This window comes from Taudactylus pleione, unplaced genomic scaffold, assembly GCF_031769625.1.
Source record: "Taudactylus pleione unplaced genomic scaffold, aTauple2 ptg000903l, whole genome shotgun sequence".
Lineage (NCBI taxonomy): Eukaryota > Metazoa > Chordata > Amphibia > Anura > Myobatrachidae > Taudactylus > Taudactylus pleione.
Window position 1 is genome coordinate 4130432 of NW_028285304.1, and position 25229 is coordinate 4155660.

Consider the following 25229-nt stretch of genomic DNA (forward strand, 5'->3'; position numbering starts at 1 on the left):
ACACTACACCCCTAACATGATCTGACCACTGTACATGATCATAATACACATCTATTACACTGTATACAGACATAGGACACTACACCCCCAACATGTCCTGACCATTGTACATGACCATAATACACATCTATTACACTGTATACAGACATAGGACACTACACCCCCAACATGACCTGACCACTGTACATGATCATAATACACATCTATTACACTGTATACAGACATAGGACACTACACCCCCAACATGTCCTGACCACTGTACATGACCATAATACACATCTATAACACTATATACAGACATAGGACACTTCACTCTCAACGTGACCTGACGAGCACCCGCACCGACAGCTCAAATAATTGCGTCTGCCTGTAGGGGCCTGATTTGTGGGTGCAAAAACCCTGGTGTAGTCTTCATTCTAGCACCCTGCACCTGTCAAAACATGTGCAGTTCCTCTTTCGTGCCTGGCTGGTCACTCCCTGCTCTGGTACTTTTAGCACACTCTGGTCTGTATATCCGATGTTTATTGTATCAGCTGAGTGTGCAAGAAGCACCAGAGCAGAGAGCGACACCCCAGGCAGGAAAGAGGAACTGCAGATGTTTTGACTGGTGCAGGGTGCTAGAATGAAGACTACTGGTGCAAGACACACAGTGATTTATGATGATGGACTCTGCCTGCATCAGATTGGATGAACATTTCTCAAATATTGTACAAGTACAGTAAAACTACTGCAACACTGTATAAAAGTCAAAGTACAGAGCAAAGAATATATATTAATGAGTGCTGTCATAAAAAAAAATAGTTTATGGTTAAATTAAACCATAGGATTTAAAAAAAAAGTTCAAAGACTTTGTGGTTATTCTATGATATTTTTAGATTGTCCATACTAAATTTAAAGTTATGATCTCAATGTCATCTTATAAATTTATATTTTATTATTTTATTTGTTTTAGTTTTTGTGTATAGTAAAATATAAATTTTACAGTATGTTCTGCAGTTAAATATCACACATTTAAAAAATAAATAATAAAAAAAATATATATATAATATTTTTTTTTTGGGTTTGTTACTACTTGTTGGTGTTTTTTTTTTTTTTTTTTTTTTTTTTTATTTAATTGGTTTCATTAACTGGCTTATACCTTGGAGACAGCAAACTTTAAGGGGGTGTTATTTTATAAGTTGAGTTTTTTTTCCTATAAAATTGAAAAAAAAATGAAAACCTGCTAACTTATTTGGGCAATATTGTAAATCACCTAAGTGAAATGTTTTGACAAATTTAAAGACTGGATTTTTAGGGATTAGGCCTTGCATGCATTGACAGTCCAGTGATTTGTATAGCAACCAATCGGATTCTAAATTTCATGCATCTAGTATAATATAGAAAATGAAAAGAAAACACATTATTGGATATCTGTGACAGATAATAAATGTTTGTGTGTTAGGACATCAATACTGTCCATATTACCAGAGGAGTACAAATCACAAAGTAGTAAAAGACCTGGGCTAACGTATCCACAAACCACAGACACACTACCACTGGGCTTGATTACAGGGATTGGGGAACAGAGGCATATATGAGAGCGTTAGTAAGTGATCGGGTTACTTGCCTTGATAAAGCACATTATTGCATGTCTGTGGGTCGCTTTGCACCACTATTATTTCAATGACTGAATACACAATACTAGGCAGTCTAGAGTAGAGGTAGGGGAACATGTGAGATTACAGATGCTGTGGAACTGCACATCCCAGCATGCCATGCTACAGTTTTGCCTGTTAGGGCATGTTAAAACTGTGGCAAGGCATGCTGGGATATGTAGTTCCACAACAGCTGGAGTGCCACAGGTTGCCTACCCCTGGTCCAGAATACGGACCAACCCTGCAAGTGTGAATGTATGGTGACATCACATGACCTATCCGTGGTCGAGCACCTGTACTGCTTCATTAACCACCCCAAATCGTTGACCGTCTGTACCCATTTGCAGAAGCAGCACACATGGAGCTGCTATTACACAGAGCTATAAGCCGTACACGTACATTGTCACCCTTTATTTGTAGACAGAGATCAGACAAATGATTATTAGATCACTATTAAAAGAAGGATTTGCGGGCCTCATTTATCAAGGAGTGATCTTATCTAATTTTAAATGGTGCTCTAAACCAATAAACTCCTAAACTGTTATTTTTCAAACACATGACAGTTAGGAGCTGATTAGTTGGAGTATCATTTAAGATAAGTAACGAGCGTTAGCAAGAATATCACTTGTTGATTAACGAGGCCCTCAGCTGCAAAAGCCTTCTGGTGACTTTGGGGTCTATTTACTAAGCTTTGTTAGGAGATAAAGTGAATATTGATAAGGTACCAGCCAATCAGCTCCTAACTGCCATTTTTCAAACACAGCCTGTGACATGGCAGTTAGGAACTGATTGGCTGGTACCTTATCTCCTAACAAAGCTTAGTAAATAGATCCCTTTGCGTCTTACATCTCAGAAGGCTGATTCTGCTCGCAGCGTAGTGAGGTGCTAGTGAAATCAGCCTACCGTGACAGTCCGGAAAATGCACAACGCAAGCTGCTGCTCTATGACGTGACTATCTGTACGGCAAGGTTATGGAGTAGAAGCAAGATACAGCGTTTTAGAAGTGTGCACAAACATTCCAGAATTTACATCCACGTCTGTGACTCATAAGAACATGTAGCCTTAATGGTATAAATGACAAGTGGATATAATAATGGTATATGGAGTTGACTTAATTGGCCTTGGAGACTCCCCCCCCCAAAGCACATCAACCCACCCTGCACGTGCAGATTTTTGTATGTAGCCCTCTGCGAGTTTGGTGCTCCCGTAAGTAGCATTCACACAGAATTATAGGGCAAGCTGATTGGCGGCTAATTGAATCGACTCCCAGTGGCAAATGCAGGATTTCTAGAGGGGGGTTTCCAAATGCTTGATTTTAGAGTGAGTGTGACCAGTTCATGAAGAGGGTAGAATTAGCACTTAACCAGCTTGAATATGCGTCATACAAAGTATATCGTGTGTCATAATTCCATCATATACAGGACCAGCAATCACAGTAACCGATTAAATGCAGCAGTAGTGCCCATCCTGCCTGAGCTGAATGTTTTTATTTTAGGTGTGGGCACCTTTCCAGGGTATTAGAGCAAGTCCGGGAGTCTGGGGGAGCAGCAGAAGAACCTAGCACTGCCCTGGACGTATATGTACATATTGGGCTCTATAGCAGTGCATCTCTAACAGTGCATATTTTCCAGATCTCTTAGTTGGTGCACAGGTTATTTATTACTGACTGATACATGTTAAAAGTTGCATAGGTGGTGCTAATTATTTCATTTGTGATACTGAGAGGAACATGCAGCATTAGTAAAATTCTATTATATTACTATTTCTATTGTCATGGTGTGGGCTGGGGAGGGGGGTTTCCAGGTAGACGGAAACCCCCCCTGCGTTTGCCTGTGAACCCTATGTATGTAACCTGAACATCTGCACAAAGAGATATGAAGTAATCTTGCTACAAATATTAGATTTCTCTCCATGAAAGATACATTTGTATCAAGTAAATATATAGTCTTCATTCTAGCACCCTGCACCTGTCACAACCCGTGCAGTTCCTTTTTCCTGCCTGGGCTGTCGCTCTCTGCTCTGGTGCTTCTAGCACACTCAGCTAATTCAACAAACTGTTAAGATACAGACCAGAGTGTGCTAGAAGCACCAGAGCAGAGAGTGACACCCCAGGCAGGAAAGAGGAATTGCACAGGTTGTGACAGGTGCAGGGTGCTAGAATGAAGACTAAATAAGACAGTGTTTTTTTTTTAATACACTTTTTTTTTTAACAGTATTTTGCAATGAAAACGTATGATCACTACATGTAACCGATTTTAATTAACTACGATAAAGTTACAGTTTTAAAACATTTAGGCCCTGATTCAGAGCCAGACGCTCTGACAGAGCGCTCGCTCTGAATCAGGGCCGTCCTTCTCTTTTTTTTTTTTTTTACAGCGGCCTCCTGGCCGCTCGCATAGCTGTGGGTGACCCACCCACAACTATAGCGAGCGGCCAAAAAGATGGTCGCAATGGTCAAGACAATCGCGACCATCGGGCTTGCGACGAGACCTTTGCGGTAGGGTCTCGTTGCCGCAAGCCCTGGAGTGCTTTCGGCTCTATCAGAGCCGAAGGCACTCCCACTGACATCACTTGTGATGTCAGTGGGGCCGGCCCCAGACGGTAGGCGTTCCCATGGGAACGCCTCCGTCTGGGCAGCCACGCCCCGGCATGCCCACCAAAGGGGGTGTGCTGTCACTCACCATCGACAGCACGCCCCCTCTGTAGCGAGACCCGGAGCGACGGCTTCCCCGTCGTTATCCGGGTCTCGCGCACGACGGAGACGGCTCTGACATGCGCACTGGGCCAACATCGACATGCTTGCGAGCGCTCAGCGCTCGCGAGCGGGTCTGAATCAGGCCCTCAGTCCCTAGTGCACTCTAAAACAGAACCCTTCTTTGCTCTAATAAGGGACGAAATACCTACAGATATGATTATTAAAGTGGGATTAAATCCCAATTGAATTTAGATCTTTTGTAGCACATGGTAAAATGTATCACATTGGGCTTCTTCCCGGCGCTATTCAGTTCTGCACGCTCTTAGGTCGGGGAATTCCCGTTCTCCCGCCCCTCGCGCTTTTAACAGGGTGTTTAGTCGTGAAAATGACTATTCTCCGACTAAACTTCCCGGCGTGGTGCTGTTTTCGCCGCGCTCCTTTTATCGGATTTCTGCTCGCACCCCAGGAGGGATGCGAGAAGAGATCCTTAGTCGGGGTTAACAGCGCGCTTAATTGAATAGCTTTGGGAGCTCCTTCTCGACGCTATTCAATTCGCATTGAATTGAATCGAAGCCATTGTCTTTCCTTGAATGTGAGAGTAGCACTGCCATATTTCTGTGAAAGTTCACCCCACAGCCTAAAACAGTTTGGAGCAAGAAATAAACGTCCGCCTCACCAAAACATGTCAGAGTAATTTTTTTATTTTTTTTTTCTAAGCAAGTTTCAGTAGGGGAGAGATTTCTAAAATATGTAGGTTAATAAATAAGTAGATGGTCACACACTGCAATTAATTAGAGCTATGGAAGCTATCCCTTTTTCATACATCTTAAGGCCCCCATACATCAGCAATCTGAAAACCACAATTGAACAATTTGAAGATTTATTGCCCGATCTCAGGATTTCCCAATCGAGCAATCTGCGCCCATACACTACAGATCTATTTCAGTGATTTGCAGATCGATTGCAGCAAACACAGATCTGGCAATCTTGAAAGGCCCATCATTTTGCTAGAAACGGTCTGCAAATCTGCTGATCATGTCCATTCACTTGCAATCTACAGCCCCAATCGATCTGTGAAATCCAACATGTTGGACAATCTGATTAAACAATTCCAATCACTTTTTGGTTGCAATCTGCGATCTGTGAAGCCCATACATTGCAGATTTTTATACACAATCGATTGCAAATTGCACGATTGCTCCAATCCATCTCTGATGTATGGGGGCCTTTAGTTTAGTTTCAGAGCAAAGATCAATGAACATTCCAGCTACACAGAAGCACTATCTATCGAACGCCCAAAGGTGCTTTTATTAAGTTTGAAATGTAGTGTTGCAACTTTGTTGTTTTTATTTTGGCAACAGTTTTCATATCTATCCCTGTACAGTATATTCCCTCACGTCCTGCTTCAGTGGATGTACCTGTATTATTATTCGTGTCCTTTCTTTGTTATTGTGTTTGGTCAGTGGATGGGCCTGTATTATTATTATCCGTGTCCTTTCTTTGTTATTGTGTTTGGTCAGTGGATGGGCCTGTATTATTATTATCCGTGTCCTTTCTTTGTTATTGTGTTTGGTCAGTGGATGTGCCTGTATTATTATTATTCGTGTCCTTTCTTTGTTATTGTGTTTGGTCAGTGGATGTACCTGTATTATTATTATCCATGTCCTTTCTTTGTTATTGTGTTTGGTCAGTGGATGGGCCTGTATTATTATTATCCATGTCCTTTCTTTGTTATTGTGTTTGGTCAGTGGATGTACCTGTATTATTATTATCCGTGTCCTTTCTTTGTTATTGTGTTTGGTCAGTGGATGCGCCTGTATTATTATCTGTGTCCTTTCTTTGTTATTGTGTTTGGTCAGTGGATGGGCCTGTATTATTATTATCCATGTCCTTTCTTTGTTATTGTGTTTGGTCAGTGGATGGGCCTGTATTATTATTATCCGTGTCCTTTCTTTGTTATTGTGTTTGGTCAGTGGATGTACCTGTATTATTATTATCCGTGTCCTTTCTTTGTTATTGTGTTTGGTCAGTGGATGGGCCTGTATTATTATTATCCGTGTCCTTTCTTTGTTATTGTGTTTGGTGAGTGGATGTGCCTGTATTATTATTATCCGTGTCCTTTCTTTGTTATTGTGTTTGGTCAGTGGATGTGCCTGTATTATTATTATCCGTGTCCTTTCTTTGTTATTGTGTTTGGTCAGTGGAAGGGCCTTTATTATTATTATCCGTGTCCTTTCTTTGTTATTGTGTTTGGTCAGTGGATGGGCCTGTATTATTATCCGTGTCCTTTCTTTGTTATTGTGCTTGCTCAGTGGATGTGCCTGTATTATTATCAGTGTCCTTTCTTTGTTATTGTGCTTGGTCAGTGGATGTGCCTGTATTATTATCCGTGTCCTTTCTTTGTTATTGTGTGTGGTCAGTGGATGGGCCTGTATTATTATTATCCGTGTCCTTTCTTTGTTATTGTGTTTGGTCAGTGGATGGGCCTGTATTATTATTATCCGTGTCCTTTCTTTGTTATTTTGTTTGGTCAGTGGATGGGCCTGTATTATTATCCGTGTCCTTTCTTTGTTATTGTGTTTGGTCAGTGGATGGGCCTGTATTATTATTATCCGTGTCCTTTCTTTGTTATTGTGTTTGGTCAGTGGATGCGCCTGTATTATTATCTGTGTCCTTTCTTTGTTATTGTGTTTGGTCAGTGGATGTGCCTGTATTATTATTATCCGTGTCCTTTCTTTGTTATTGTGTTTGGTCAGTGGATGGGCCTGTATTATTATCCATGTCATTTCTTTGTTATTGTGTTTGGTCAGTGGATGGGCCTGTATTATTATTATCCGTGTCCTTTCTTTGTTATTGTGCTTGCTCAGTGGATGTGCCTGTATTATTATCCGTGTCCTTTCTTTGTTATTGTGTGTGGTCAGTGGATGTGCCTGTATTATTATCAGTGTCCTTTTTTTGTTATTGTGTTTGGTCAGTGGATGGGCCTGTATTATTATCCGTGTCCTTTCTTTGTTATTGTGTTTGGTCAGTGGATGGGCCTGTATTATTGTCCGTGTCCTTTCTTTGTTATTGTGTTTGGTCAGTGCCGCTGGGTTTAGTGGTAAACACAAGATGATGATGATGATTATAAACTGGTTACTTGTGACGTCTCCTGTGTCTCTGTTTCAGGAGCCAGTCTCTGGGGTCCTTACAAAGACCTCTGGCAGACGGTGGACAACGCGTTGCTGAAGAGACAGCCAGAATCTGTGCACATGTTGGACATATTGTTAAAGAAGCATAAACCGGACTTCATCTCACTATTCAAAAATCCAGTATGTGCCTTTTCAATTCTTTAGTAATAGTCGCTGTTTTTTTTTAACTGAAAATTAACCAAATAAAAATGAATCGGATTGAAATTGGTATATTTCTAGTACAGCTTTTTTTTTTTGGAGGTGGGGGGTGGTTCTTTATATCCGAGCATTCTGACCAAAACATGCTCGCCCTATATGTTAATAACATCGGATAGTAGCAGCGATGACCTGGATGACATTCCTCTTTTATCTATGGGGAACACTAGGTTATTTTGGTGTATTATAGAACCTTTGGCACTTTAAATGTTCCCTCCTGAAGCTCAAGCTCCTCCCCTTCTGTACCCTACAGGTTGCCAGGAACTCAGGCTTCTGAAGTGCACACTGTATTTCATGGCAGCTGGCTTTATTAGGGGCCTGGCATATGCCTCCTGCTCCTCCCTGTCTTCCGAAACCCCCCCCCCCCCCCCATCCAACCTGAATACTTAACCCACTCCCAGCGCCCACAGGGTAGATGTATGAAGCCGTGGACCAGTGGAGAAATTGCCCATGGCAACCAATCAGCTTATACCTGTCGCTTTATAAATTGTGTTTGATAAATGTAGCCTCAAAGCTGATTGGTTGCCATGGGCAACTTTTCCAGTCTTTTCACTGTATCATATATTTACCCCGCAGAGCGGTCCTCCCCTCTCCTCTAAGGTCTGTCCTGTCGCTGCAGTGGGAGCCATTGGTTCTTAAGGTGCGCGCCCCAGCTCCCACTTGCTCATGTCGGAGATGGAACAGACGTCAGCAAATTATTATGTAGATTTCCTTTATTTTTACTGTCGGTACAAGCGTTATGGCAATATGTTTCCTAATGATGTTTCCTAATGATATTTTTATAATGTGGTTTTTGCAGCCAAAGAGCGCCCAACAGCATGATAAAATCCAGAAAGCCAGTACAGAGGGGATCGCCATTAAAGGCCAGCAGGGGACCCGGCTCCTCCCAGAGATGCTCATCAAAGAGGCCTTCATCCTTAGCGACTTGTTCAATATCGGGGAGGTGGCTGCGGTGGAGCTGCTGCTTGCAGGTGCTTCTTCTTGTCCGGGTCTTGTGCCCCTGGGTGCTTGACGCCATAACCGTGAGCTGGGTGGTGTGTGCCCATGTAAAAGGCCCCAGATAGTACATGGTCCCACTTTACCTTTTCAATGTAGTGTTTTTAGCTGGAGGTGTGCGGCCTCTCAGCACCTCGCCTAACTCCCGTGGTGCCACCAGAGATGTCTGAATGTCATTGCGTATCTGACAACAATCTCTCTGCAGGTCCCTTCGGTCTCTCCTGCCACCATCGTGCAGCTTTCTCATTTCCCTATTAGCGGTTTTTCAGGATAAGTAATATTTTCAAATTCATGTAAATTGCGGAAAATTTTTATTTCTATTGGGAACCCAGAAGAGAGCGTGATCGGCAAGCGGAAGTCTACTGCCGCCAGCACCGTATTGTTACCAGTATGTCTTGTATGTTTCAGGAGAACACCAACAACCTCATTTCCCTGGTCTGACGCGTGGACTGGTCGCTGTTCTGTTATACTGGGATGGGAAGAGATGTATCGCCAATGCCTTATGCACCCTCATCCAGTCCCGGAAAGGCAAGACGTTTACCATGGATCTCAGGTAGCTTTAGTGCTGTGTGTTGTGGTGGAGTTCGTTAGCTATTTCTCCGAATTTTGCACAACTTGGTAGCACCAATGAAGAAGGAAGTGTTTTTAATGGCGACTAGCACTAGGGAAATTCGATAGACCCCCTTGTTATATATATATATCCCTAGTTAGTTTTGTCTATCGCCAGATTTAGATACTCTTACAGGGGTATTCAATTTGGAGCGAAAAGTCCGTGCTGGACTTTTCGCTCCGCATCACTGATTTCCCTGGGATAAAGTATCGGGCGCGCGCCCGCTTTATCCCCCTATTAAATTAAAAAGCTACGAAAACAGGAGCCGGCGAAATAGGATCAGCGAAACAAAACGTGATTTACCTGGAATAAATTGTACGACCCCCCCTTAAGCTGTCAAAACATGGGGGATCACTATGGGTACCCCAGTTTTAGCCTGCAAATGAAAGTCGGGGTTTTAAATAGCCGCTGCAGGTGTTTTTTTCCCGACATTGAAGAAGTGATGCAGAAGAGCACTTAGGTTATTTCTTTCGTTTTTTTAAAGTGGTCCCATCAAATTTGGGGTACATGAAATGGGTACTAGCATATTTTTCTACTTCAGGGTCCATAGGGTATCCACAGGATACCTTGGGGTATAGGTGTGACGTCAGTCGCAGGGCACCAAAGAGTTAAGCTTTCAGCCTCCCAGGATGCACTAGGTCCCCCTCCTATACCCCGCCCCCAGGCCAAGGCACCTCAGTTTAGTTTGGTGCCCGGCCGGAGTCGGGTGCACCTGTTGGAGTGGGGGCTAGAAGAGCCCCTGAAGCTTATTCTTCATGCAGCTGTGGCTGCACAACTGGATGAACAGCATGGACAGTCAGTCCTGACGTCCATGCTGTCTTCCCTACACCCCGCCGGTACTGATCCGGGGATGCTGGTGGGCGTCTGGGGTCACAGCTAGCGGTGACCCCAGATGCTCCGGACCATGGCCGGATTCAAGGGGGACAGAGGTAAGCAGCGGGGTCCCGCGGTGGGTCCCCGCTGATCACATGGTCCTAAGTCCCCAGGCAGGGGGCTCCCTGGGGACTGGCTGCAGCGTGGAGCCAGGCGACCAACCTGCGCTTCCACTACCCCCTGGGACAGCGGACCGCAGCAGAGCGGTAGCGCTGCGGCGTCCCAGGGGTTAAATGCATGCCAGGGGAGCGCGCCTTCCCTGTCTCACAGCCGGCGCCTCCCCCGCTGCACACAGCCCTCTCTGCACTGTGCTGACTGGTCCTGTGTCAGCGCTCCTCCCCCAGGCCAGCTTCTCTCTGCTCCTCGGCGGCCATCTTCTCTGCAACGCATGGTGAACGCTGCTGGAAGTCTGGAAGGAAGCATCGTGGTCTGGGTCCCCCCGCATACCTCTCCTCCGCTGTGGCTCAGGTCTGTGTATGCAGCGCTGTGTCCTACCAGGCCCTGTGTCTGTGTAGTTGAGTGATCAGCGCTGTTAGTGCAGGAATTGTTATTTCTCTGCATTGTATGTGACTGTGCTAGCGCTGCCTGTAACTATTCTTCACTAAACTGTCAGCTTTATTACTGTCCCTGTTCTTTCTGCTAAAGCCCTTGCGGTGCGGTGCTGCAGGGTGGTCTCTCGCCTATTTAATACTTAATTGGTGAGAGAGGTCACATACGTGGTGCCATCATGTCTGAAAGTGATTTTCCCCTCCGGCTACAGTGTACCACGTGCAAAGTACCGTTAGCGGAGGGGGAGGGTAGCGCGGAGGGCCTTTGCCGGCAGTGTTGTCCATGGCGCGGCCTATTACGGTTACAGCACCGGTACAGGAGCCGCGCTGGGCTTGTTTCGCTCAGGCGTTAACAGCTTTAGTGGGCCAATTAGCTCCGCAGCCCGCGTTTACTCCGATGGGTTTGTCCCAGCAGTCTGTGGTGTCGTCACCCATGCAGGGGTTCCCACGACAATTGGTGGTACCCCACAGTCTCCCTATTTCCCCGCTCCCGGGTTCTCAGGAGCCAGCGTGGGTTAACTCCCTGACGAGTTCTTTACAGCACTTGTCGGATGTATTGCAAGGGGAGTCTGTGATGCGGCCTCATAAAAGGCCGGTGGCGTCTCTGTCCGCTCCTTATGAGGATGACGAAGGGACGTCTGATGATGGGGAGATTCTGGATCCTTACGATCAGGAACCTTTCCATACTAAGGACGCTGATGCTAAGTCCAAAGTATATATTCCTGGACTTATTCGGGCGGTCCGCACAGCCTTGGTGATTGAGGACGAAGTTCCCCCAGCGGCTAAATCTAAGTATGCCTTTTTCAAAGATGTGAAGGGCGATGCCACAGTCTTTCCTCTTTCGGGTCAGTTGGTGGACCATTTAGAGGAGGCGTGGAAACAACCTGGCAAAAGATACCAGCCGCAGAGACGCCTGGCGGTGGCTTATCCGTTCGCGGATAATTATTTTGCTAAGTGTGAATCCCCTCCACAGGTGGATTCTCACGTGACCCGTCTTGTCCGTAGTGCCACATTGCCGATGCCATCCATGTCCTCCCTTAAGGATGCTACGGACCGCAAGGTAGAAATCTGCCTGAAGTCCGCTTATTCCCTTGCAGGGGGGGCAGCACGGCCGGCTATGGCCATTTGCTGGGTTGCCAGAGCGATGGAGCGCTGGGCGGATTCATTAGAGGCTTCTTTTGAATCCGACTGTCCGGCCGAACAAGCGGAGTTGATTGGCAATCTCCGTGATTCGGCCACCTACATCAACGAGGCGGCTCTAGACATTAGTACTCTGGTGTCTAGAATTTCTTCAGCAGCGGTAGCTGCTCGTCGCACCTTGTGGCTGCGATCCTGGAAGGCGGACGCAGATCCAAGAAAGGTCTGGAAGCGTTGCCGTTTACCGGAGAAGTTCTCTTCGGTCCGGATCTGGATAAGATTGTGGCCACGCTGGCGGCAGCCAAATCTGCTTGTCTCCCGTCGGCCGCTGCTCCTTCTGGTTCTGGACCATCGTCCTTTCGGTCATCTAGGGCCCAGGGCAGGCCCAAACCACAGTCGTTTCCTCGACAGGCTGGCCCTAAGAAATCGGGCAAGCCCCGGAAACAGGCATGGAGTACCAGACGTCCGGCCCCCAAGCCAGATGACAAGCCTGCGGCCTGACGGTCCGGGTCTCCCCTTGGGGGATCCCAGGGTGGGAGGCCGCCTGCTGCAGTTCTCCCGGTGTTGGTCGTTCACTACGACAGACACTTGGGTTCTGGAGGTGGTCTCTCACGGGTACGCCCTCTCCTTCCGGCACAGACCCCCGGCTCGATTCTTCACCACGGGTCTACCATCAGACCGGAACAAGGCTACGGAGCTGCGGAAGGTATTGCACACTATGCTCCAGGCTGGAGTTATAGTGCCTGTTCCATTCTCCCAGAGGGGCCAGGGTTTCTATTCAAATCTATTTTTGGTACAGAAACCCAATGGGTCATATCGTCCGGTTCTCAACCTCAAAGCACTCAACAAGTCTTTGCGGGTCCCGAAGTTTCGGATGGAGACCCTACGGTCCATCATTCTGGCGCTGGAACCTGGGGACTACATGGTGTCATTGGACATACAGGACGCTATGGCGGTCATGGCGGCTTCTCTGCGGCTGCAAGGAGTCCGCATGTTGCCGTACTTGGACGACCTGTTATTGGTGGCAGGATCTCCAGAGCTCCTGTTACACCACTTGGACCTGACCATTGCACTGCTGCAACGGCACGGCTGGCTAATTAACTGGCAGAAGTCCACTCTAATCCCGTCTCGGAGGATTCTGCATCTTGGAGCCTTATTGGACTCGGGACAGCAAAGGATCTTCGTGACGGAGGACAAGATCTCTGCTTTACAGTCAAGGGTGCGCAGTTGTCTGCACAGCCGCCGGGTGTCCTTACACTCGGCGATGAGGTTACTGGGCTCCATGGTGTCGGTGTTCGACATGGTGGAATACGCCCAGTTTCACTCTAGACCTCTGCAGCACCTGATCCTGTCCAAGTGGAACGGGCTGCCTCAGTCTCTGAAGTTCCAGACGATTGTGCTCACCCCGGAGGTTCGCCTGTCCCTTGCGTGGTGGTTAAAGATGACCCACCTCAACAAGGGACGTCCGTTCTGGGTTCCAAATTGGGTCCTGTTGACAACGGACGCCAGTCTTCGGGGCTGGGGAGCAGTTTCGGGTCCACACTTGTTCCAGGGCAGGTGGACACCGACAGAAGCGGAGCTTCCAATAAATATCTTGGAACTCCGTGCGGTCTTCAATGCTCTCCTGCAGGCACAGCGGTTTCTCCAGGGTCACCCGGTGCAGGTCCAGTCGGACAATGCTACCACCGTGGCCTACATAAACAGGCAAGGAGGAACTCGCAGTCGGGCGGCTCTCGTAGAGGTCTCTCGGATCCTGGTTTGGGCGGAGCGCAATCTTCCGGCCATATCAGCGGTCTTCATCCCGGGAGTGCTAAATTGGGAGGCGGACTTTCTAAGTCGCCAGGACGTTCATCCAGGGGAATGGTCCCTGCACCCGGACGTTTTTCAACTACTGGTGGACAGGTGGGGTCTTCCAGAAATCGACCTCATGGCGTCCCGGCACAACAACAAGTTGCCGGTGTACGGGTCTCGCACAAGAGACGAAGGGGCGTCTCTGGTGGATGCTCTGTCCGTCCGGTGGACGTTCAGGTTCGCATACCTGTTCCCTCCGGTCTCCCTTCTTCCACGGGTAATCCGGAAATTCAAACAGGAAGGAGGGACGCTCCTGTTGATAGCTCCCGCGTGGCCCAGACGGCACTGGTTCTCAGACCTTCAGGGTCTGTCCGTGGACAGTCCTCTGCGGTTGCCGCTACGACCGGACCTTCTGTCTCAGGGTCCTTGTCTTCACCCGGACCTGACTCGGCTGTCTTTGGCGGCGTGGCTGTTGAGACGGCCATGCTGAGGTCCTGGGGGTTTGCCAGCTCTATGCTGTGTACCATGTTACGAGCTCGGAAACCGTCTTCCGCGAGGATATACCATCGCGTGTGGCATACGTTCTTCCAGTGGTGTCGACCGAGAGGTTATGCACCGCGGGAGTTTCGTCTGTCTCGGATTCTCGCCTTCCTGCAAGCGGGACTAGATCATGGGCTTCGCCTTGCTTCTTTGAAGGTACAGGTTTCGGCCCTATCTGTCTGGTTTCACCGTAGGATTGCTACAATCCCGGATGTGCGCACCTTTATGCAAGGTGTTCTCCGTATTCAGCCGCCCTTTGTTCCACCTGTGGCGCCTTGGGATTTGGCTGTGGTCCTGAGGACTCTCCAAGGACCGCCGTTTGAACCACTGGGCTCAGTGGATATTAAATGGCTAACAGCTAAGACTGTTTTCCTTCTGGCCGTTGCTTCAGCCAGACGTGTTTCTGAGTTAGGGGCTCTTTCTTGTAGACCCCCTTTCTTGGTTTTTTTCATGGGAACAGGGCAGTGCTCCGCACTCGGCCCGAGTTTCTCCCCAAAGTTGTTTCCCAGTTTCAGGTTAACGAGGAAATAGTTGTTCCGGCCTTTAACTCACCGGGTCTTTCCGTGGGTGAGGCCTCTTTGGATGTTGTGCGGGCCTTAAGGACTTATGTGGACCGCACTTCTTTGTTTAGGAAGTCGGACGCTTTGTTGTCCTCTATGGCTTCTGTAAAAAGGGTTGGCCTGCTTCAAAGCAAACTTTGGCAGCCTGGATCCGTATGGCTATTTCTGAAGCTTATCTTCATGAAGGCCTACCGGTCCTTCCTTCTCTGAAGGCTCATTCCACTAGGTCTGTGGGTCCTTCGTGGGCAGCTTGACGTGGTGCCTCGGCAGTTCAGATCTGCAAGGCTGCTACGTGGTCTTCTGTCCATACCTTCGTGAGGTATTACAGGTTTGACACCTTCGCCTCTCAGGATGCTTCCTTCGGGCGGCGGATTCTCCTTTCTGCACAGGAGCGTCCCCACCCTTAAAGGATACTGCTTTGGGACATCCCCAAGGTATCCTGTGGATACCCTATGGACCCTGAAGTAGAAAATATGAGATATGGTAAGAACTTACCCTTGTTATCTCTATTTCTACGAAGTCCATAGGGTTCCACAGGACTCCCGCCCTGTCGCACCTGTGCTGCAGATGGGCTTTGCTCTGGTCACCGGTTTTCCGTCTCCCTCTGGTGAGAATGTGATTCTTGTATGTGTCCAGATCTTTGTTCTCTCTCTTCCTTCTCCTCCTCCGGCCTATGGCTTGGTAACTAACTGAGGTGCCTTGGCCTGGGGGCGGGGTATAGGAGGGGGACCTAGTGCATCCTGGGAGGCTGAAAGCTTAACTCTTTGGTGCCCTGCGACTGACGTCACACCTATACCCCAAGGTATCCTGTGGAACCCTATGGACTTCGTAGAAATAGAGATAACAAGGGTAAGTTCTTACCATATCTCATATTTTTTAAAATTCTGCAAAAATGCACCTGCCACTAATAGCCTATTCTAGAAAACATCTGCCGTATACTTACAGAGTAGCCCTGAACCTATTTCAATATTTTTAAACATTTTTTTTCCATTTTCTTTTTTTTTTTTTCACCCCAATTTTTTTTTCATATTTTTGAGAGTGTCCCTAATTTTTATTTTTTTTTATTTTTTTTTAAATGTCATTCCCTGGGTTGCAGGGTATTTTTTTTTTTTTTTTTTTTTAAGCCTGCACCCCTAAACCCCAATTCTGCACTTTTTTTCGCCACCTATTCAGTGGTGAAAAGTTATCCCCGTTTTTTTTTTGTTTTTTTTAAAGACTTTTCGAACCTGCGAAAAGTCTTTGCAATTGAAATCGGCGAAAATGACGTCCAAATTTTCGCTCCAAATTGAATACCCCTGTTAGTCTGTATTCCGGACCAGGGAAAACTCCCTATGATGTTACAAGTACCTTGACAGTAGGCTGTTCATTTAAGCTATTGCTTTGTTGGAGAACATAAAGGGTTTCTTAGAGAAGTGAGTGACCATAGTGTAACTGTTCTAAATGGTAAACTTTGCAGGATGACTTGTTAACACTGTCCGAGTCCTATAGCCCAGTTATGTTTACAGTTCAATTAGTTCCAGGTTGTGTCACGCTCCATTTTCTCCTGGCTGAAATGCTTGGACCTATTCAATTACAGACCCGCGGCCAACCCATGGGCAGCCCCAAGTCCGCTATTGACTCTTATTTCTGCTCACACCCGCCATACACATCCTGGAGCTAAATGTGACCCTTAATCATTATACCTGACTAGACAAACTCCCCCACCCTTTCCTCGTGCTGCACAATGAAACCCTTTAAAGCCCGGATGCAGAGTATTGTTTTCCGAACTATACCTTCGGGGTGATTTCTTCTTGTCGATAGCCCAGAAGTGGTGTCCATGACAACCCAATTCACAGACGGTCTGATGGAAAGCGGATTGACGCAGAAGATTCTCACCTTGGTCTCGCAAATTGATGTGAACAGTGAATTTAATAAGCTCCAGAAAGACAGAGGACTGGGCAACGAAAAGCATCGCAAAGAGGCAAGGGGACCTGGGAAATAATTGTCTGTGGGGTGGGCGTGGGGTTTCATTGTTGATTCATAATGGGAAGGGGATGTAGTTTAAATCCCGGCCTTCGGGATACTGGTGCTCCCAACACCGGTGCGAGAATCCTGATACCAGTCAGGATCCCGGTGCCAGAATCGCAACGGTAAGTAGTTGGGTTAGGTGGAGGGTTAGAGTTAGGAACTAGGGGAGGTTGGTTAGGTTTAGGCTGCGGGGAGGGGGGGGGGGGTTGGTTTAGGCTGCAAGGGGTGGGTTAGGTTTAGGCTGTGGGGGGAGGGAGGGTTACGTTTAAGGGTAGGGTTAGGATACTTAATGACAGGTGTCTGTAATCCTGTACCCAGCCCATGGGAAGATATAGGACCTCATTCAGACCCGCTCGCAAGTGCTGAGAGTTCGCAAGCGTGTCGATGTTTAGGCCCTGCGAATGCACAGCGGCCGCACTGCGCGTGCGCAAGCCCCGGAGCTAGAGATAAATTCTCTAGCTCCGGAGCTCACTACAAAAGGGGCAGCTGTGGATGTCGATCGACAGCTCGCCCCGTTTTGTAGGCGTGGGTTTTTTTTTTTTTTTCACAAAACGGAGGCGTTCAGCAGTGATGTCAGTGGGGAGCTTCCTGCTCGATCAGAGCAGAAAGCTCCCTGGGGCTTGCGGTTGCCAAGACCCAACCTTAGGGTCTCGTTGCAAGCCCTTGACCGTCGCGACCATCAACCTGGTCGGTTGATAAAGCTGAGGGTGGTAACCCACAGCTTAGCTAGCGACCAGGAGACCGCACTTCAAAACCCAAGCGGCCGCCCTCATTCAGAGCGAGCGCTCGCATTTTGCGAGCGCCTCTGAATGAGGGCCATATTGTCTTAAAGTAGATCACACAGGCTGTGGCGTTAGCAACAATAGGCGCGAGCCCAATATCACCGTATGTTTGACTTTAAATTGAGCCTTATTAGACACGACCGCTAGCAGACCGCATGTGCCGTCATTGATCAACCGCATTTGAGCTCTCTTGGAACCAGTTATATGTGAGTTGCGAGCGCAGCCTATCCATTTATTAGAAACAAGTGACCTCACTGAAAATTGAAGGCAAACATGTTGTAGGATGAACCAGTATTGGTTTGATTGCAGCCTATGAATTTGCTCACAAGCAGCGACCTCATTGAAGTACAATGCATACTATAACATATTGGGTAGTAGGGTTTCCTGTCTGTTCCTTAAAATGATGTGCTGTATCTTTACATTCACCTTGCAATTTAAGTCCTGCCTGGGGGCAACAAGTATGTATCTCCTGACGCACACTACTAATATGATATATAGTGTATATTGGCGAATACACGATGGTCAAATAACTGCGTGCGATTACCCTCGTTAGCGCGCTGCCGTTACTGATTGTGCTTGCGTGTCCTAGGTGTCAGACCTCATAAAGGAATGTCGGCAGTCACTGGCAGAAAGCCTCTTCTCCTGGGCATGCCAATCTCCCCTGAACAAGGATAATACCCTCCTTCTGATTGGATACTTGGAGAAGGTCACCGTGGAAGCTGATGGCACATTGGACAGTGTTAACCTTTACCTACTTATGGCTGTTCTCTACTGCTTTGATGTGGGATTTTTGGAACTGGGGACAGAGGACAGAGATGGTAGGAAGACTCGGGCAGAGTCCCACGTCACTATATAATAACTTAAGCTTATGCCAACCCTTCATTGGCTTGACTTCATTTGTTTAATGATTTACAGTTAATACACGCAACTTCTGTGTGGGACTGTGTGGGACTGTTTTCTCTTTCATCCATAGGGGGCACTGGAACATTGGGGTATAGAATGCAGTGACTGGTACTTGGGCACTTTCATATTTACTTCTAATAGCTGAAGCTCCTCTTCCCCAAAACCCAATGCATGCCTGGAACGTCACTCTTTTTCTGTGCCCATTGGAGCTGGCCGCTAGTTTAAGTGGCCAATTAGGGGGGTTGGGGGTGTATTGTATCACTCTGTTCAGTTTCTCTCTAGTATCGTTACGTGGGACTTGGTTACAAAACTAACGCAGACCCCTGCAGGATGGATATATAGAAGAGGGAGGAGCACAAAACATACTGGATGTTTTAAAGTGTCATAGGGCGATTATCCCCGTTTTTTGCTGATCGCGGGGATCAATTAGCGTCCAAACAATGTTGGGAGCTAATTGGATACCGTCCATAGTCCTAAATCTATACCCGTATAGTGCTGTGTCGCCCGATTGGATGGAAGCGAAACCTAAAGTGTAGTGTGTCCCCGGCAGGCTGTGCTCAATGTCGTTCATGACATTGAGCACAGCCGCTGAACGATATCATTAACGATATCGTTCAGCGCCGGGCTCTCTCCCCCATTCCCTGACATGCAGCAACCTGACGACATCGTCAGGTTGGCCTGCATGTCAGCCCGATGAACGATGATGACGAACGACCGCGGGAACGCGCGTCGTCGTTATCGTTCATCTTTTTGGGCTTAAAAATGGACGATAAAGTGGACGACTGAACAATATCGTTATCGTTCAGTCGTCCACTTTATCGCCCAGTGTGTACGCACCTTGAACCTGGAATGTTAAAGAAAAAACAATGCTTCATGTTAGTTTGAAGCCTCATTCACTTTATACAGCTATAGTTACTTCATGTATACTATAATCTTATGAAAATAGTTCTCTTTTACTCGTGTGTTTTCAGTAAGACTTTTAAAAATGGCATTTAAATACATTAGACTGAACTGTAATTCTTACTTTCCATTGAGTTAGTTCACCTATCACCGATCATAGTATATGTTTAGCGTGTGTATGTATATGTAATATATAATGTATATATTTTTGGTTACTCCTAAGTGTGGCTGTCACGTCAAGTCTTATTATAACATGTGTACCGCACTCTGCTTTACCATCTCTTACTTATGTTGAAGGCTAAGATTGAAGAATAGTCTTGTAATTGCATACTGTCACTTCCTAACACCTAGAACGGATGCAGCAGACCCCTCTTCTCACTGAAAGACAGTACGTTGCAGCCATACATCACCGACTACAGGACCCCCAGCCATGGAAGTTACCCGGCTTACAAGCTACAGTGCGACTGGCTTGGGCACTCGCCCTCAGGGGAGTCTCTCAGCTATCAGAAGTCACAGGTATGAAATGGTTTTAAAACATGTATATGTATTGGAAAGTAATACATTGATCACGTTTGGAAATGGGACCTTGCATTTAACTGCACTTGGAAGTGTGTGTGTGTGTGTGTGTGTGGTCTTAGAGCGCTAAATAAGATAACTACTGCTCGGAGGCTGAGAATTGTAAAGTTTTAAGGAAGACGCTGCCATTATATGATAGTACTAGCTGTTACCCACGGCTTCATCCACGATGAAAGAGCTTCTGCCAACATTTGTTTTTATTTGAGGTGTTGTAGTTGTATTGCTTTGCATAGGGGCCCCGTCGAGGGAGTGTCCCATGTGACCAGCAGCGCTATACAGACTGGTGGCAGCAGAGCCTTCACCCACCACTCACACCAATGTCACTGTGTGCCCTGTGCACAGACTGCTATGTAACCTCTCCTATTCACCCCCCACTCACACCAGTGTCACTGTGTGCCCTGTGCACAGACTGCTATGTAACCTCTCCTATTCATCCATTACTCACACCAATGTCACTGTGTGCCCTGTGCACAGACTGCTATGTAACCTCTCCTATTCACCCCCCCACTCACACCAATGTCACCGTGTGCCCTGCTATCCTATTCACCCACCGCTCACACCAATGTCACTGTGTGCCCTGTGCACAGACTGCTATGTAACCTATCCTATTCACCCACCACTCACACCAATGTCACTGTGTACCCTGTGCACAGACTGCTATGCAACCTCTCCTATTCACCCACCTCTCACACCAATGTCACTGTGTGCCCTGGGCACAGACTGCTATGTAACCTCTTCTATTCACCCACCTCTCACACCTATGTCACTGTGTGCCCTGTGCACAGACTGCTATGTAACCTATCCTATTCACCCACCACTCACACCTATGTCACTGTGTGCCCTGTGCACAGACTGCTATGTAACCTATCCTATTCACCCACCACTCACACCAATGTCACTGTGTACCCTGTACACAGACTGCTATGTAACCTCTCCTATTCACCCACCACTCACACCAATGTCACTGTGTGCCCTGTGCACAGACTGCTGTGTAAGCTCTCCTATTCACCCACCACTCACACCAATGTCACTGTGTGCCCTGTGCACAGACTGCTATGTAACCTCTCCTATTCACCCACCACTCACACCAATGCCACTGTGTGCCCTGTGCACAGACTGCTATGTAACCTCTCCTATTCAAGTGAACTCTGGACCAAAGCTCCCTTCCCTCCCACCCCAGCCCCCCAGCCCTTACCGGAAGTGAAGTTCATGTCAAACAGATCTGCTAAAGGTGCTTTTGAAAATACAGTTTTATGTTAAATCAAGTTCATACATCCAAGTTGTCTCTTTTGTTTTCCCACAGCACTGGCCGAGTTCACTGAGGCGGATGAAGCAATAGCAGAAGTGGCCATTGGGAACAATGCCTTCCTGTTCCTCACCGAGGCTGTGGTGGGTGCCGAGATCTTCTCCCAGGAGGAATTCTTCATCCGTAGGATTCACACGCTCATCACAGACTTTCTGACACGAATGCCCATGAAAGTAGGTGAAGTTTCTCTCTCTTTGCTCCTTGATCTGATCAGCTATTCTCTGATCTGGAGACCATTGAAGATGGATAGATTTGCCCTCTGTATGTTGCCCACTTTGCCGGTCATGTTTTCACCATCAACCTGACTGTGAAATTTAGTTAGACAAAAGGAAACCTATTGACTAGATTTCCTTCTTGCAGGTGAAACAGCTAAGAAATCGAGCTGAAGAGGACGCCCGTCTAGTCCACATGAGCATGCAGATGGGCCAAGAGTCCCCAGCGTCACTGCGTCGAGATCTAGAACATGTCATGTTACTAGTAAGAACGCAACGTATATATCTATCAGTGCGCTAGATTTGATCCACCTCACAAGTGTTCCCGTGGAACAAGAAGTCCCAGGCTCGACTGCTTCCCAAGTGCTGATTTCTCAATTTAGAGTATAAATTCACAGCCGTCCGCTTGCACCCAGATCACATATGGATCGGCGTCTTCCCCGTCACAAACCCTTATTCAATCTAAAAATGTAACAAAATAGAGGGGGGCCGCCCCATAGTGCATCACAAGGGTAATTTTAATAAGCAGATAAAATTACATAGATTAAGAATGCGTACCAACGGTGGCGGTCACAAACCATCGCAAGTCAAAGGAGCATGAAGTGTAAACCATCCGTGGCAGGTGGTCCACGATCGGTCATCCATACGCCAGGCCACTCCTACGCGTTTCGTCACGTGTGTGTATATATATAAAATAGCATGTATTTTGGGGTGTACACCTTAAGGAGATATGTGTAACTTGATTTGTGACATGTTTTTCTTCAATTCTCCCAACAGATTGGCGAGCTGTACAAGAAAGATCCTTTCCATCTTGAACTGGCTCTGGAATATTGGTGCCCGACCGAGCCACTCCAGAATACCACCTTGATGGGGTCCTACCTTGGGGTGGCTCACCAGAGGCCTCCTCAGCGCCAGGTATAATGAACGGGATAACACGCTCAAAATATTAACCACTCAGCTGGCTATATATATATATTTTTTTCCAATTGTGACCTTAAGAAATTGTTGTTTGTTTTTTCATTTATTTCAGTCAAAATATATTTCTTAAAATATTTTAGAGAAAAGAATCTAGCACCCCATTTCCCCCCCACTTGTTGCCAAAGGTCCCCATTGCACGGACATGCAAAAAGGGGTTCACGGAGAATGACATACAGGTGCTGGGATGGCCAGGAAATAGCCCAATCCTGAACCCCATAGAACATTTGTGGTTCCGTTTGAAAAAACTGGTACATCTGAGGCGTCCATCCAATAAAAGACAATTAATCGAGGCTATAATTGTCTCATGGCACCACATAATAAAGAAGGAAGAGCTCCAAACACTGGTTGGCTCAATGACACGTCGCTGTGCTGCTGTCTTGAAAAATAAAGGATACCCAACGAAATACTGATAGGGTGAAAATCCCTGTGTACTTATGATGTTACTGTCCTAAATGTTGATTTCACTGCATAACTTCCCTTGTAATGCAAATATTTGACCTCTGTTTATTGTGTTGAATTCAGCATTAAATTTCCTTTCATTTGATATATGAATCCTTGCACTGCATGTGTAAGTGTAACAGTTTTTATAAGCATTCGAAGTTGATAAACATTCAAATTTCAAAATGTCCGCAATTTTGGCCACCAGTGTATGTGTCCCTGTCCCTTCTGCTCCATTTATTGTTACACCTCAGTGACAGAGGGGCATCCTTGGCTGGACAACCCAACATCTAAGTGCAGCCTTGACCTGCCGTGTTCAGGTGTCCGCTTCCCTCTTCCTGTCTGGGCCGGGAAGGCCCATGTGAGAATCCCAACCGTTACACCGCAGGACTCCCACCGACTAAAGGGGCCCGTACATATCGCTGCTATCGCTGCAATTGCCCCGTTCTACCGATGGCGGGGTCAGGAAATCTGGAATATTCAACATGTTGAAAAAAATCGATTTCCCCGAACCGAAAATGGTTAGATGTACGTGTTAAATTTCCCCCGATCTACCAACGTAACACCCATCATCGATGGCCATCAATTTGTGCATCGGATCGGATTGGCAGAAATGGGACCCTTGTTAGTGCTTACCGCAGTACTTCTAACTGCACAGTGGGGAGATCATTAGATGGCTACAATCGTTTGTGTTTGTGCTATTTTGCCAAGAAAACATTTTTACTCTATCATCTATTAATTAGTATATTGCTCTTTTGGTCCAAGCAGACTGATCTGTCATACTTAGACTGCAGTTCCTGTGTAAAGATCCTCTGCACTACCTGTACATGAGTATCGGATCCCGGCTTTTCTTTTACATTCAGTGCAATGCCTGTAGGTTTTGTATTGGTTATTTGGCAATGGCTTCCTCACCGTCGTCCTCTCTTTGCAGGTCCTGCTGTCCAAGTTTGTGAGACAAATGAGTGACCTGTTACCGGCCACGCTGTACATTCCTTATCTGAAGATGCTGCAGGGTCTGGCCAGTGGCCCCCAGTGCGCCCATTTTTGCTTCAGCTTTCTCAAGGCTAACGGCAGCGGCCATGGTGAGTTAGGTATAATGTAATGCTCTCTTGTGCTGTAATCTGAGCAGCCTTTTGTGTACTGTCGCAGGATCAGATGCCGGGAGAAGTACCCGACTCATCCGAACGTTGTTACTTTTGATCCCAGCAGAGAGTTTACAGGCAGCTGGGGGCAGCCCCGTTTCCTGGGAACACTTCTTCCACTCCCTGATGCTGTACCACGAACAGTTACGGAGGGACTTGCCGAGTGCCGACAGCATCCACCACCGTCACCCGCCACTCAGGGGCATCACCCAGCGCGAGATGGATGGACTCGTTGCTTATCTGCAGCTCACGACGACGGTCATTGAATGGGTAGGCATCCTTGGCATTTCAATTGCTGATCTGGGTGGTTAAGAATATTTTTTATCCTCTGCTTTCGGGTGGTATACTATTAATTTATCTGTAATTGTGAATCGTTGTAAAGTATATTGCAGTCATTATATTATGCTTAAGTACAGCCAGGTGACCAGATATTTAAGCAGTGTTTGTATTGGCTAGCGCCTGATACTCACTCCAGTACTCGGGAGATTCATTCTTGCAATATGTGTTCGCTTGGTATGCAGTCAGGAAGCCGGCGGACCTAATCCCGACTGCTTAATCCCGGCGAGGGATTTAGACGCCTGTCATTTTACCAACACCGGGAGACCGGCGCCTGGCATCGTGATCGAAGGGAACCCCGAGCGCGGATAGGGTTAGGTTTAGGGTTCCCGGGGGGGGGGGGGGACTTAGGGTAAGGAACCCCCCCGGGAGGTTAGGTTTAGGCTAGGGGAGGGGGGGTTAGGGTTAGGCACCCCCCCCCCCCCGGGGGACTTAGGTTTAGGCGGCGGGGGAAGGGGGGGGTTAGGTTTAGGCACTGGGGGGGAAGGTTAGGGTTAGGGGGTAGAATTAGGTTAGACAATACTTACCTTAGGACGATCGGGATTTCCTCCTCTGCCGGGATGCCGCTGTCGGGATTCCAACCGCCAGGCATGGGTTAGTTTACTAGTAGACTCATGAATTTTTCTATATATCGATCGGAATATGTGAGCCCCCATGTGAAAGTCTCACTAGGGGGGTTACTGAATTCATTTTGTCCAATGTAAATTGTATACCCTCAGAAAGGCCTATCCCATATTGTTATTTTGAAGTAACGACATAAAACGGAACATTATTGTACTGTTCATTCTTGCACCCTGCACCTGTCACAGGTTTTGCAGTTCCTCTTTCCTGCCTGGGGATGTCACCCTCTGCTCTGGTGGTTCTAGCACACTCAGCTGA

General features: G+C 47.1%; 1 protein-coding gene across 4 annotated transcripts in view; it reads left to right on the forward strand.

The window, feature by feature from the left end:
* NUP205 (nucleoporin 205) overlaps positions 1 to 25229 on the forward strand; it is a 71462-nt gene that overhangs the window by 1821 nt on the left and 44412 nt on the right. For 3 of the 4 annotated variants that reach the window (XM_088459256.1, XM_088459257.1, XM_088459259.1), the window contains exons 2-12: positions 7498 to 7640; positions 8515 to 8686; positions 9120 to 9264; positions 16571 to 16730; positions 18149 to 18377; positions 19714 to 19878; positions 21242 to 21417; positions 21605 to 21721; positions 22234 to 22371; positions 23804 to 23954; positions 24079 to 24284. In XM_088459256.1, coding sequence (XP_088315382.1) covers positions 7498 to 7640; positions 8515 to 8686; positions 9120 to 9264; positions 16571 to 16730; positions 18149 to 18377; positions 19714 to 19878; positions 21242 to 21417; positions 21605 to 21721; positions 22234 to 22371; positions 23804 to 23954; positions 24079 to 24284 — 1802 coding nt within the window. The remainder of the gene's footprint in view (positions 1 to 7497; positions 7641 to 8514; positions 8687 to 9119; positions 9265 to 16570; positions 16731 to 18148; positions 18378 to 19713; positions 19879 to 21241; positions 21418 to 21604; positions 21722 to 22233; positions 22372 to 23803; positions 23955 to 24078; positions 24285 to 25229) is intronic. The other variant, XM_088459258.1, reaches the window with a different exon arrangement.